The following is a 14,366-nucleotide window of genomic DNA, read 5'->3' as shown; positions in this document are numbered from 1 at the left end:
GGAGACCGGCTTTAACCAACAAAATATGGCAGAGTAATGTGACGCCATTCCAGGCCTAAGCCACAAGAAGTCCTAGAAGCTTCTACATGCTTTTACACTCTAGCAATGTAAGATCCTGACCCACCATTTAAACAGTTCAGTATCCTATAGGAGAGGTCATGTAGAAGGGCCACCTGGAGAGAAAGAAAGCCTTGTCAGCTAAGTCCAGCCACCAGCTGATCCACCAGATGCACGCATCCACAGGAATGACCACCAGCAAAAATAAAAAGTAGAACCACCCAGCCTGGACCCAGTTCAGCAGAATTGTGAGCAAATAAATACCTGTTTTAAGAGCCAAGATCTTTGAGGTAGTTATAAATAGATAACTGAAAATAGTGGTCATTTTTGGAGAAACAAAGAGGTCTAGAATTGGGACGGGGCACACAGAAGCCTCCTTTGATGGCTAGTGAAGCTCTATGTCTTGACCTGCATAGTGGCTACTAAGTATTTGCCTTATAATGATTCACTAAGCTATGCATTTGTTTTGTGTGGCTGTCTGGGCCTATGTTTTCTTTTAAAATAAAAATAGTTTTTAAAAAGGAAAAAGAAAAAAAATCCACATGGTTTGGCATAGAGACATTTACCCTTCTTCCAAAATTCCTTGAGAATATGGACCTTTTAAAAGTCGCTTTGGGGCTCCTAGTAAAAACTATTAATTTATTTTAATCCTATAGACTCATTCCATACAACATCAAGCATAGAAATACAAACTTCCTTAGGTCCAAGAACCTGCAATTTGCAAAAGTGAATTAATTGCTTTCATATCTCTAAAGCATTTATTCTCTTCTCTAAGTGAGAAAAAACATACAGTAACAAAGGCAGGGGGCACTTTTTAAAAGCTGGCATGCATTTTCGCATTGGCAGCAACTTGCTAGTCTGTTTTTAAAATGAATTTTCCAGTTTTAAAGGAGAAAATCTGCATTGCATTTGGGGTTCTGTTAAATCTCTTTCTCTCTCTCTCTTTCCCTCCCTCTCTCTCTCTTTGTGTGTGTGTGTGTGTGTACATATGTGTGTTAGTTTTGAACTGTTGGTAAAGTGCCTTAAACAGACTGTAGCAGATGAATTTTGCTTTTATTCTCCTGTCTTCCTTTCCATTATGCTTTTATCTTCACTTCTGACTTCATTTCCCATTTCACAGTGCAAATTGTTATATGTACCTTATTTCTTAGAGTGATGTTACCCAGCTATACTAACAAAAAAATTAAAATTTCTGATTAGGAGATTAAAATTCACTGCCATGATTCACACTGCATGTTTGGTAAAACATTCACAGTACATTTATTTTAATGAAATTAGAAACTACCTTTACAAATTGGGCTCCTGCTATTGCACTTTCTACCTGTGAACCCAGTTCAGCCCTTCCCAGAGATTATAATAGAGTAAAACTACAATCAGCTCAGTAGTTCACAGTAAAAGATAATAAAAATTACTATTGTCACCCTAGTAGTTACTATTACTAGAGCACCTCTGATGATGTGGCCCTCTTACAGCCAACGTCCATAGTAAAAAGAAGTTTTTCATCAAGACCAGGGCTTGATTCATCATCTAACTCTACGGGGTTTATCAAGGCTTGTATTAGAAGCCACAAGAGAAAGTCACTCTTTGTTCCACAAGTACAGGAGAAAATGTTAATCTGTCTCAGTCTACTGTCTTTTCTGTCTTTGTGGTTGACTCTAAGAAACTCACAACTCACAAAATCCTTTATGGCTTTGCAACATGAGATTTGGTTTCCTAAAGAGCTTCCCATTTCTAAAGTATTGGTTTCAATTCACAAAGACCAAAGGAAATAGAAAGTAATTATTGATACTAGCAATTCCTAATTTGCAGTAGTTTTCCTTATTTGAAACTCCTGCTAGCTTCCTTGGTAGTCTGGCATGCTTGAAGGCATTATTTTCACTTAAAATATAAAGTGATCAATATGCATTTGTGCATTATTCATAGTGGGCCTTCTTTCTCCTGTTTCCTCCATCCCCACTACTCTGGAGCAGCTGCAATTTCTCACTTCTTACAAAAGCCTATTCATGTCTACAAATTAAGAGCTGAGACAAATACTATAATCTTTACCCACTTTCTACTTTCTTTGGATTACTTTTTCTTAAAGGGGACCCAATAAGGCAGCATTTAGTATACTGGTTAAGATGCTTTGGGCCACACGTAAAAAGAAGATAATTGTAGTAGACAATAAGGTTTGTCTGTGGACAACAATAAAACCACAATAACACTGACTTAAAGAGATGGAAGTTTCTTTCTTTCTTTTTAAGGTCCAGAGGTAAATGGTCCAGGGCTGGTATGGAGGTTCTTCTCACAGGAACTTAGCCTCCTTTTGTACAGTTACTCTGCCCTACATGTGCTCCTTCTTGAAAGGATACCTCATGGTCCATGATGGCTGCTCCAGCCATGGTTACAATCCAGCCAGCAGTGTGGAGACTAGGACGAAGATGGTCATACCCTTCCCCTTTAATGTCACTTTCTAGAACGGCACTTCTATCTACATCCCATTGGCCATAACTCAGCTATATAACCCCATTTAGTTGCAAAGGAGTTTGGGAAATATCTTTATTATGGGAGTTCACGTGGACAGCTAAAATTTGGGGATTCTATCATTAAACATAACAGGGGAGCATGTTATTGTAGATAACTAGCAATCTTCACTATTCCAATTCAAAGGGGATTTAGTGGCTCTCATAATATGAATTATGCAGGGTTAGTGTATAGTGGCTATCAGCAAAAGTTTGTCAGGGCTCTAGCTTCTTTTCTCTGAGACACCTCAGATTTGCAGTGCCCCAAGTATTGGCTTTGTCTTTAGGCTAGCTCCCCTCCTGCTCATCAAGATAAAAACAGCAGTTGCAGGCATCACATTCAGATGCAACAAAGTCAAAAGAAGGAGAAGAAGTGCCCTTCACTTTGCCTCCTTTTTAAAAGGGAAGAAAACTCGCCTAGTAGCAGCTGGCAAACTTCCCCTCAAGCATCACTGACCAGCTGGCAACATAATCCCATGCCTACTATAATCACTGGCAAGGAGACCACACCACCATGACAGGTACAGACCAATCAGCAGCCACCTTTCAGGGGCCTTAAATGGGGCTAGTGTCTCTGAAACAGAGGGCAATATCGGGAGTTTCTTTCCTTTTTTTTTTTTTTTTTTTTTTTTTTAAGAGAGAGACAAGGTCTTGTCATATTGCCCAGGCTGGTCTCGAACTTCTGGGCTCAGGCAATCCTACTGGTTCAGCCTCCCAAAGTGCTGGGATTACATGTATGAGCCACCAAACCCGGCCAGGAGTTTTAATGCCTGAACAAAACTGGAGTTCTGTTAGAAAAAGGAATGGGGGCTGGGCACAGAGGCTCATGCCTGTAATCCCAGAACTTTAGGAGGCCAAGGCAGGTGGCTCACTTGAGCTCAGGATTTTGAGATTAGCCTGGGAAACATGGCGAAACCCCGTCTCTACAAAAAAATACAAAAAAACCACCTGGGCCTGGTGGCACATGCCTGTACTCCCAGCTACTCAGGAGGGTGAGGTGGGAGGATCGCTTGAGCCCAGGAAGGTCGAGGCTGCATTGAGCCATGACTGTCCCACTGCACTCTAGTCTGGGTGATAGAGTGAGACCCTGTCTCAAAAAAAAAAAAAAAAAAAAAAATGGAGGAATGGGAAAAAGATGTTGGGTTGACATACAACGGTGTCTACCATAACGCATTTCCTAACTTTCTCATCATAGTATATCGCCATTACTAGCTAACTTGGACTCTAAGATCACACTACCAAAAATATTCAGGTTAAGTCAGACCAGTTCTTATGCCCATCTCCCACCAACAAATTATGACCGAAGAAGCAAATGTGTGGACTAGTACGACACATCTACACTAAGTAGACTGCAGATGTGTACAGCTCTCCCCCATCCTCCACCTTGCCCATGGAGACTTCATTCTAGACACATCAGTTTAAACTTTATATCTAGCCACCTAAGTTAACCCTTGTATAAATAAGAGGGAACTTCCCTGAGAAAAATATGTGCTATTTTAAAGCTGAAACTCATTTCTTATTTTATAAGCATCAGATCATTGAGAAACGTTTGGAGGAAGCCACTGGGCCCTTTATATATTATGTAACTGACTATGCAATAATAAATCCAGTGGGGGAAAACAGTTTTCCTAACTGGTATTTGCTGCTGGCAGGCCTGCAAGTGCCCACTAGGATCTGTTTATCCCATAGTTCTCAGCTGCAGCACTGACTGTCCAGTACTTTTCTGACCCTCCACAGTACTTCTTATGTGGGAGATCTTTCAGGTTTGTTTTCTTTTTGATTCGTTAAAAATTCAAGGGTAATTTTTAGAAGGAAATAAAATTATTGCTTAAACAGGAAATAATGGGGGTTTTTTTGGTTTTGTTTTGGGGGTTTTTTTAAGCTATAGTTTAATTTCGGGCATACCAAAAGCTTTTCAGAAAAAGAGGCCGGGCACGGTGACTCGTGCCTGTAATCCCAGCACTTTGGGAGGCCAAGGCGGGAAGACTGCTTGAGCCCAGAAGTTTGAGACCTGCCTGGGCAACATGGCAAAACCCCATCTCTACAAAAAATACAATTAGCTGGGCGTGGTGGCACACACCTGCAGTTCTAGCTACTCAGGAGGCTGAGGTGGGAGGGTCACCTGAGCCAGGGGAGGTCAAGGCTCACAGTGATTGTACCACTGCACTTCAGCCTGCGTAACAGAGTGAGACCCTATCTCAGAAAGCTAAAAAAAGAAAAGAAAAGAAAAGAAAACATGGCATAAAGAGAGAAGAGCACCGAAACTGACCACTGATGCCTGGAATCTATGAGCTTTCTTCCTCGTTAAAACAAGATTGGCTGGGCACGGTGGCTCATGCCTATAATCCCAGCACTTTGGGAGGCCGAGGCAGGCGGATCACAAGGTCAGGAGATCGAAGCCATCCTGGCCCACATGGTGAAACCCCGTCTCTACTAAAAATACAAAGATTAACTGGGCATGGTGGCACGTGGCTGTAATCCCAGCTACTCGGGAGGCTGAGGCAGGAGAATCGCTTGAACCAGGGAGTCAGAGGTTGCAGTGATCCGAGATCGCGCCACTGCACTCCAGCTTGGTGACAGAGTGAGACTCCGTCTCAAAAAAAAAGGATCATTTTAGGTCAGTGCTAAAAGCATCACTTAAGACTAACATATGACACGGCTCATGTGATCACAAGTTGGTCTCAGTATTATTTATTAATAGAAACATCTTATCAAGGGACATTACTGAAAGGCCTCTAGAAACAATCCTAAAAATTTATTCTGTTGTAAGAAACATGAGCATTGTCATAATTTCCAAAACTAACATCTTTAGAAATGAAATAACTCCTTAACGTAGCTGATATATCTTTACCTAAAGTTTAACTAAATCCTAACCAACAATGTATTTTCAAAACATCCTTATGACACAGATGTTTTGAGGCACACAAGGAACGGCAGCTGTTAAATGATTTGTCTTAAAGTAAAGGCTGATTCAGCGTCAGTAGCATACAGCTGCTTATGATGCATACAAAATAAAGTTAACAAAAGTCACTCAAAATATATTGACTAGCTACTCTCCTTGTTAGCAAAGTTTATCAAGCTTAAAAGAAAGTTATTGTCTCAGCTTCAGGAGCTTTCAAATCTATATTTCACTGATGGCTACTTTATGAGAAACAGGTCATAAAAGTATACTTAAACTTTACTGTCGTACTTCCAATTGTTTTGCTTACAATTGAATCAAAGCTTGAGAATAGTTACAGGCGAAAAGATGGGCAAAGAGGTAAAGATAGGGCTATGATTTTACTCAGGAACCTGGGCTTCAAAACCATCAGGAAATCACAGCCCTGTGACCCTCATTTGCTCATGCACTAACAATGTACAACACCATGCATTTTTCCAAGGTTCTTTTCTCTTTTGGCAAGACTAGCATTCTCACATGAAGCGATGAGTCTTTTTCTCTGGAGGTATTCTAACTTTAACTCTTCTCTTCCCTCTCCCACTACACATACCTTGCAAGTGCCCTCCTGAATATAGAACGAAGACAAAGCTGAACAAGACTGGGAGATGTAATGACTGTCACACCATATGCTATAGGTTTACTCATTCAAACACTTGCATTACAAGTTCTTCATCTGCCCTAACTCCCTCGTACTTTTGTATGTGTAATAATTTAATAGCTTTCAGAATAAAGAAAGTAATAATATTTTCGTATTATCTGAGTACAATGTTTGCATCAATAGCAACAAACGGCTTGGCCAGGAAGTCTTCTTTAAGCAAGTTAATCCTTCACATTGCTTGACTTCAAATGATTAGTGTACATGGCCATGCGTCCACGTTAGATGCTCCTAAGCTTTCCAGTGAAATAAAGTCTTATATAAATGCCTTAAACACAACTTTGCTAACATCCAAATGCAAGCCCTTTCTCACTACATTCTGTTAGATTGCCCTTTCAGTCCCTATACACTGGTAACACAAGCATGTAGCCACATTTTTAAGACTAAGGCAGGCTTCATTTATTTCTTTTAAGCTTAGTTCAGCTCTTTTACTAATATAAATAAATCATCCATCTTTTCCCCTTTAACAAACAAAAGCAAAGAGATACTTGACCAAGTGTTATCCCCTGACAGTACAGGTTGTTGAGGATCTTTTACCTCCAAAAGCACCAGAGCAGGAATCTGTAAAATCAGCTCCGTTGCTCTTCAAGTACCCTGATTTGATATCCCTTTAAAATGGTCTTAAATGTTGTGGTGACTGAAAACAAATGTGGAATAAGAACACCAAATAAATGATTTCCTCTTAGGAAAGGATTCAAGGGCCAAACAGACCTAGAGTTTAATACCTAGTCTAGAAGATATTTCTGAAGCCGAGGGTAGGGGATCGGGCGGCGGGGCGGGGGAAAGACAGTAAATTGGTAAGATAACCAAATGTTAGGTAGCGGTTGAAGGCAAGCTTGGGGTGAGGTGTGAGAAGAGGGGAGGCCAAATACACCCAGGAAATAAAGGAGATAACGAGTCAGGACTTCCTGCAGTTTCAGTTCGGTTTGGGTTTTGTTTTGTTTTTTTTCTGCCTCACGCTCTCTACTGAGTCCCCACATCTCTGAGGGTCTCCCTAAATGAGTTTTTCCCCATCTGTAACTTTCGCGGCAGTTACAAAGCACGCCGGTGTTCCTCTTTTGCTTCGCCCCTCTCCGGGGCGGGAAGGGAACGGCATGACATTGTCCTTTCTGCCGCTGATGAAATCATCCTGCAAGTGCTAGGATGAAGTACGAGCGAAGCTGCGGCCAACGCCGCGCTTTCCAAAGCCAGGCCAACATTACTAAGAGGGAAATTCTGCTTCAGCGGCCGGGAATCCCCAGGGTATCTCTAGAAACGCGGGATATCCCCGCTGCTCTCTTGGCGGCCAGTTCAGAAACCGCTCAGAACTCAGTCCAGGGCAGGCACCGGAGGACGAAGTGCGCCGGGCGGGGGCGGCACTGACCCCGAGGCGGCGGGAGCGGCGGAGGCGCCGGCGTCCCCACCCGCATCCTGCACCTGCCTCGCTCCCAAGCCCTCCCGGTCCCCGGTCCACACCCACGCCGGAGCGCGCCGGCTGGGGCAGGAAACCCTACTCGCGCGGGCGGACTGCGGTCGGGGATCCCCGCGCGCTACAGGGAGAAGGCCCGGGGCGCGCCCCTTGGGGCCCTGACCGCGGCAGCCAGCCTGGTGCACGGGTCAGAGGGCTCCCCAGGCCCCCGGGCGGGCGGGCGGGCGTACCTCGGATGTAAGCGCACTTGCCCTCGTCCAGCTGGCTGGAGGCTGAGCCGCCCATGACCGCGAGCTGCCTGTGCTGAGCGCGGAAACTGCCCGGCCCGCGCCCAGGGGACTGGCTGCTCTGGTCCGCACCCACTGCTCGCTCCTGGAGGTTGATCCGACGGCGAACCCGGCTCTGAAATTAAGAGCAAACTTCCTTCGAGAGGCGAGACACAAGAGGCAAGAGGCGTCGCCTTCTGGGGCGCCTCCTCCAGGTCCGCGCCTTCTGAGGATCCGTGGGCCGGCCCGGGGGCTGTCTTCCCGCCCTCGCCTCGCTGGTGAGCTCCGACGGGCTGCCCAACCGAGGAGGACGGCCAGCTCCTCCTCCTCGCCCACGGTCGCTTCTTGTTTTCATCTGTTTGGGGCATCCAAGAAACACCTTGGAGGAAGTGGACCATTTCTCAAGTGACTAAATCTCTGTAAGCTGGAACTTTCCCAGCTCACATCCTTCGAGGTGGAGCTCAAGATCATGTTGCCTTGTAAGTGTTGCTGTCCAAAAAGCAACAGTTCTTCCCAAGCATTACCTGGGAGCCTGTTAGAAATACAAAATCTCAGCGCTTTCGTCCACCACCCCTCTACACACACACACACACACACACGCACACACACACTTAGAATCTGTGGGAGTGGGACCCAGCAATCTGTGTTTGCACAAACCCTCCAGGGAATTCTGATGCCCGCTGAAGTTTGAGAACTAGAGGTAAACTATGCCTTTCTGCAGGCGAGAACCTGGACCAAGGAGGGAGTGGGGAAATGAGGAAAAAAGGAAAGAGAAAAAAAAATGGAAAGACAGGGAAAAACTAAGGCTTGGCCCTGCAATATACTCCAAGCCCTGAAACTTCCTAAGACTTGATGAACGTCTGTCCTTACCCCTTTACTTTCCATTCCTCTCCTTAACTGGAAATCAATCGTTAGAAAAGATATTTGTTCTTTTCCCACAACCACTATTTAGCTTGGCAGCCTCTCGGAACAAGACCCACTTGAGCAGAGGGGTCACCACTGATTTCATCCTATTCTTAGTAGTCAGTTATTTTGCGACTCCTGTTGACTTAACCTCAAGGTCAAATGGTCTGTATATACTAGAACCAGGCCTGAGGAGGACTTTGAAGACTTTCCCACACACCCCTGCCTTCCCTATTAGCTAACTTGAACTTTAACACAACTATTTCATCACACTCACACCCAATCTCTCACACTCCACATTCCAATCTATCAGTAAATCCTGTCAATTCAGCTTTTAAATATGTCCAATAGCCAACCAATTCTCATCCCCTCTACTGCCATCCTATATCATTCCTCACCTCAGTCATTACACTAGCTGCCTAACTGATCTACCTTCTTCAGAGAAAAGCCACGACGTCTATCAGGGCCTAGGTGGAGCTTCCTCTGTTACCTTCTCTACCACCACTCCTTGTTCTCTCTGTTCCAGCCCTACTAGCTTTTTTTTTTTTTACTCTTTCTAAGATACATCAAGCTCAGGGCCTTTGCACTTGTTTTTCATTTCTGTAGGATGCTCTTCCCTCAGATATTCACATAGGTTACTCTCTCAGTCATTTCATTCAAGCCTCCACTTTAATGCTAGTAACTCAGAGAGGTTCTCCTTGACCCAGGAACACCAGCCATCACCTCTCTCTGCCACTTGCCCTTCATTATTGCTGTTTCATATCACTTAACATCATCTAACACATATTTCTTTGTCTATCTTCCCCCACTGCGATGTAAACTCTATAAGGTCAGGGATTTTCTTTGTTGTTATTGTTGTTTCTTGGGGCTTTTTCCCTCAAAATTTCTGTTTCTTTTTTATTATTATTTTTCCTCTTACAGCAGGGATTTTTTTTGTCTATTCTGTCCTCCGCTGTATTTCAAATGCCTAGAAGAGCACCTAGCATGTAGTAGGTGTCCAGTCGACAACCACTGAATAAGTGAATGAATGAAAAATAAAATGTAAAAATCTGTACTCAACAAAAACTGTGATCTCAAGCATTTCCAGATAACAACTCAATGATTTAAACTATTTAGTGTTGAACTCTTCTCTCAATACTCTAGTTGGCTCCTAGAATTAAGTGTATCTTCTTGGAGAAGTAATTTCTTTGACTATATAAATTGCTATAACTGTGCCTCAGAATACTGTTATTGTTATTGAAGAAAACTAGCTTGGATCTCCTGCCAGAAGTGTAGTTTTGGCTTGTCACCTCTTGTTCAGGAATACTCTGAGAAAGGACTGATTATCTTCATCTACCCTTATCCACTCATTTGTAAATATTCACAGATGAAACAGAGTACAAAGATGGATTCACACAAACAAATGGAAAAACATTCAATGCTCATGGATAAGAAGAATCAATATTGTTAAAATGGTCATACTGCCCAGAGCAATGTACAGATTCAAAGCTATTCCTATCAAACTACCAAAGACATGCCTCACAGAATTAGAAAAAAACTATTCTAAAATTCATATGAAACCAAAAAAGAGCCTGAATAGCCAGAGCAATCCTAAGCAAAAAGAACAAAGCTGTTGGCATGGCATGATCTGACTTCAAACTATACTAGAAGGGTACAGTCACCAAAACAGCATAATACTGGTACAAAAACAGTATACCAAAAATACTGGACAAAAACAGATACATAGACCAATGGAACAGAATAGAGAAATAAACCCAGAAATAAAGGTGCACACCTACAGCCATCTGATCTTCAACAAAGCTGACAAAAGCAATGGGGAAAGGACTCTCCCTATTCAATAAATGGTGCTGGAATAACGGCTAGCCATATGCAGATGATTGAAACTGGACCCCTTCTTTTTTTTTTTTTTTAGACGGAGTCTTGCTCTGTCACCAGGCTGGAGTGCAGTGCCGCTATCTCAGCTCACTGCAACCTCTGCCTCTTGAGTTCAAGAGATTCTCCTGCCTCAGCCTCCTGCATAGATGGGACTACAGGCGTGTGCCACCACACCCAGCTAATTTTGTATTTTTAATAGAGATGGGGTTTCACCATTTTGGCCAGGATGATCTCGATCTCTTGACCTCATGATCCGCCCGCCTCAGCCTGTCAAAGTGCTGGGATTACAGGCGTGAGCCACCATGTCTGGCTGGACCCCTTCTTTATATTTTACCATACACAAAAATCAACGCAAGATGGATTAAAGACTTAAGTGTAAAACCCAAAACTACAAAAACTCTTGAAGAAACCTAGGAATACCATTCTAGACATAGGCACTGGCAAAGATTTCATGACAAAGACATGAAAAGCAGTTGCAACAAGAACAAAAATTGACAAATGGGACCTGATTAGACTAAAGAGCTTCTGCACAGCAAAAGAAACTATCAACAGAGTAAATAGACAACTCAGAGAATGGGAGAATATATTTGTGAACTATGCATCTAACAAAGATCTAATATCCAGAATCTATAAGACATTTAAAGTAGCAAGTAATAAACAAACAACTCCATTAAAAAGTAGGCAAAGGACATAAGCAGACACTTTTCTAAAGAAGACATATACACAGCCAACAAGCATATGAAAAAATGTTCAACATCACTAATCATTAGAGAAATACGAATCAAAATCACAGTGAGATACCATCTCATACCAGTTAGAGAGCTATTATTAAAAAGTTCCGGCAGGGTGCAGTGGCTCACGCCTGTAATCCCAGCACTTTGGGAGACTGAGGCGGGCAGATCACGAGATCAGGAGATGGAGACCATCCTGGCTAACACGGTGAAATCCCGTCTCTACTAAAAATACAAAAAAATTAGCCGGGCATGGTGGCAGGCACCTGTAGTCCCAGCTACTCGGGAGGCTGAGGCAGGAGAAGGGCGTGAACCCGGGAGGCGGAGCTTGCAGTGAGCCAAGATCGTGCCACTGCACTCCAGCCTGGGCGACAGAGCGACACTCCGTCTCAAAAAAAAAAAAAAAAAGTTACCACTGCTGGTGGGAATGTAAATTAGTTTAGCCACTGTGGAAAACAGTTTGGCAATTTCTCAAAGAACTTAGAACTACCAGTCAACCCAACAATCCCATTATTGGATATTACCCAAAGGAATATAAATCACTATACCATAAAGACATATACATACATATGTTCATTGCAGTGCTATTCACAATACCAAAGACATGGAATCAACCCAAATGCCCATCAACAGTAGACTAGATAAAGAAAATGCGGTACATATACACCATGGAATACTACACAGCCATCAAAAAAGAATGAGATCATGTCCTTTGCAACAAAGTGGATGGAGCTGGAGGCAATTATCCTAAGTGAATTAACACAGGAACAGAAAACTAAATGCCACATGTTCTCACTTATAAATGGCAGCTAAACTTTGAATACACAAGGACATAAAGAAGGGAACAATAGACATCAGGGCCTATTTGAGGGTAGAGGGTGGAAAAAGGGCTAGGATAAAAAAACTACCTGTCAGCTGAGCACAGTGGCTCATGCCTGTAATCCTAGCACTTTGGGAGGCCAAGGCAGGAGGATCACTTAAGTCCGGGAGTTCAAGACCAACCTGGGCAACAAGACAAAATTCCGTCTCTACAAAAAATACCAAAAAAATTAGCCAGACGAGGTGGCATGTGTCTATTGTCCCAGCTACTCTGGAGGCTGAAGTGGGAGAATCACTTGACACCAGGAGGCAGAGGTTGCAGTGAGCTGAGATTGTGCCCCTGCGTTCCAGCCTGGGCAACAGAGCAAGACCCTGTCTCAAAAAAACAAAACAAAGCAGAAAAACTACCAATTGGGTACTATACTTATTACCTAGGTGACAAAATAATATGTACACCAAACCCCCACAACAGGTAATTCTCTATAGAATAAACCTGCCCATGTATCCCTGAAATTAAAAGTCAAAAAAATAGAATAAAATATTTTTAAAGATGGATTCGTATAGTATAGGATTACAGGTTAGCAGGTTTGTAACCTGGCAATTCCAGCTTTGAATTAATTAATAACCATGTGACCTGGTCAAGTTGCTTAATTTACTTGTCTCAGTCTCATCTGTTAAGTGGAGCTAATTACATTTACCTCATGAACTGTTGTCAAAATTAAGTTTGATCAGGTCTACGAATGACTTGACATATTCCCAAGAGCATAGTGAGTGTTCAGTAAAGGGAAGCTAGGATTATTATTATCAGAAAGGGCAAAAGTGAGGAAGGAAAGCAATTTTCTAGAGAAAGTGCAATTTTAATTGGACCTTGAAACTTATTGACGTTACATGAAGAAAGAGCTACGGCTTCCTTTCTTCCCCCAAACAAATAAAGTTCTTTTTCTCCCAGTGGTTTACAGGAAAAATTAAGGAATTCATTATTTTAGTCATAGTATTTAATATTTGCAAATCCTATGTGGGCATCATTTTATTAATCACACACTAAAAATGAGTCTCCAAGCAATTCAATAACTTTATGAAGCAGATTGAATTTCACATTATTCAAATCAGCTACTTTAGAAAATTTTCTTTGCAATGTTAGTTTCTGTACTGTGTCTGTATTTTGTATTAAAATACTCTTAAGACCATTTCTTTCAGGTAAATATCACACACTAAAATGATTACTTTTTAAACATCTTCATAAAGATATAATTCATATACCATAAATTCACCCTTTTTTCCAAAGTCTCAAATTAGTTCAGTAGTCATTTAACATCTTTAAAGTGTATGTGTGTGTATGTGTGTGTGTGTGTGTGTGTTTGGATTCCCTTGCACATCATAGAACTATGAAGCCCTTGTTTGCCATGGTCTCATATGAGTTAGTGGAATCTGTCTACTTAACTGCCTGCAGAGCAGAGACTATTTCAAACTTCTTTGTAATTCTCCAAGTACCTTATACAGCCTTGTGATATAGGAGTAGAAATTCTGTAATTGATTAATTGATAAGTGCACATGGTAGTTTACATCGTTACTAATTTAACCTTCACAAAAACCCACTAAGGCAAGCACTATTATTATCACCACTTAACAGGTGAGGAAACCAAGGTTAAGAAGTTTTAGGAATTTATCTAAGATCACCTGTGACCTGGGCTTGTCTGACTTGAGTTCATCCTCTTAACCATAATAATGCTTTTATCTTAAATCTTGATTTTGTTTATTTACATAAGTAATCCAAGTTTTACTATAAAAAATTAGAAAATATAGATAAATAATAAGAAAAATGGAGAAAAATGTCCAAATCCCAACATCGATATCTTTAGATAGCCCCAATTACCAGTTTGGTGTAAATTCCTACAGATTCACATGTAATTATGAATACATGCATGATTATAATTTATAATTATATATAAACTTACTAGAATTACTTATTCACCAAAATGAGATGTTGCACTCTATATATTCTTTCATCTGTGTCATAATTTTTTATATGGAATGTTTCCACTTAACTAAATATTTATTTCTAGGTCAATGGCATTTCACTGTATAAATGTAGCTTAATTCATCTACCTACTAACAATGTGTAATTCCCATTTGCATACCCCTAGATTACACTGGACATTTTAATATCTTTTAAAATTAGCGTATCATTATTATTATTATTCCTATTAATACTT

General features: G+C 41.7%; 1 protein-coding gene across 1 annotated transcript in view; it reads right to left on the bottom strand.

The window, feature by feature from the left end:
* NIBAN1 (niban apoptosis regulator 1) overlaps positions 1-8,129 on the bottom strand; it is a 177,818-nt gene extending 169,689 nt beyond the window's left edge. Inside the window, exon 1 of the mRNA XM_002809695.4 lies at positions 7,790-8,129. Coding sequence (XP_002809741.2) covers positions 7,790-7,844 — 55 coding nt within the window. The 5' untranslated portion in view covers positions 7,845-8,129. The remainder of the gene's footprint in view (positions 1-7,789) is intronic.
* Positions 8,130-14,366: the final 6,237 nt, after the last annotated feature.

This window comes from Pongo abelii, chromosome 1 (assembly GCF_028885655.2).
Source record: "Pongo abelii isolate AG06213 chromosome 1, NHGRI_mPonAbe1-v2.0_pri, whole genome shotgun sequence".
NCBI classification, from domain to species: domain Eukaryota; kingdom Metazoa; phylum Chordata; class Mammalia; order Primates; family Hominidae; genus Pongo; species Pongo abelii.
This window is presented reverse-complemented; position numbering and strand designations above follow the sequence as displayed.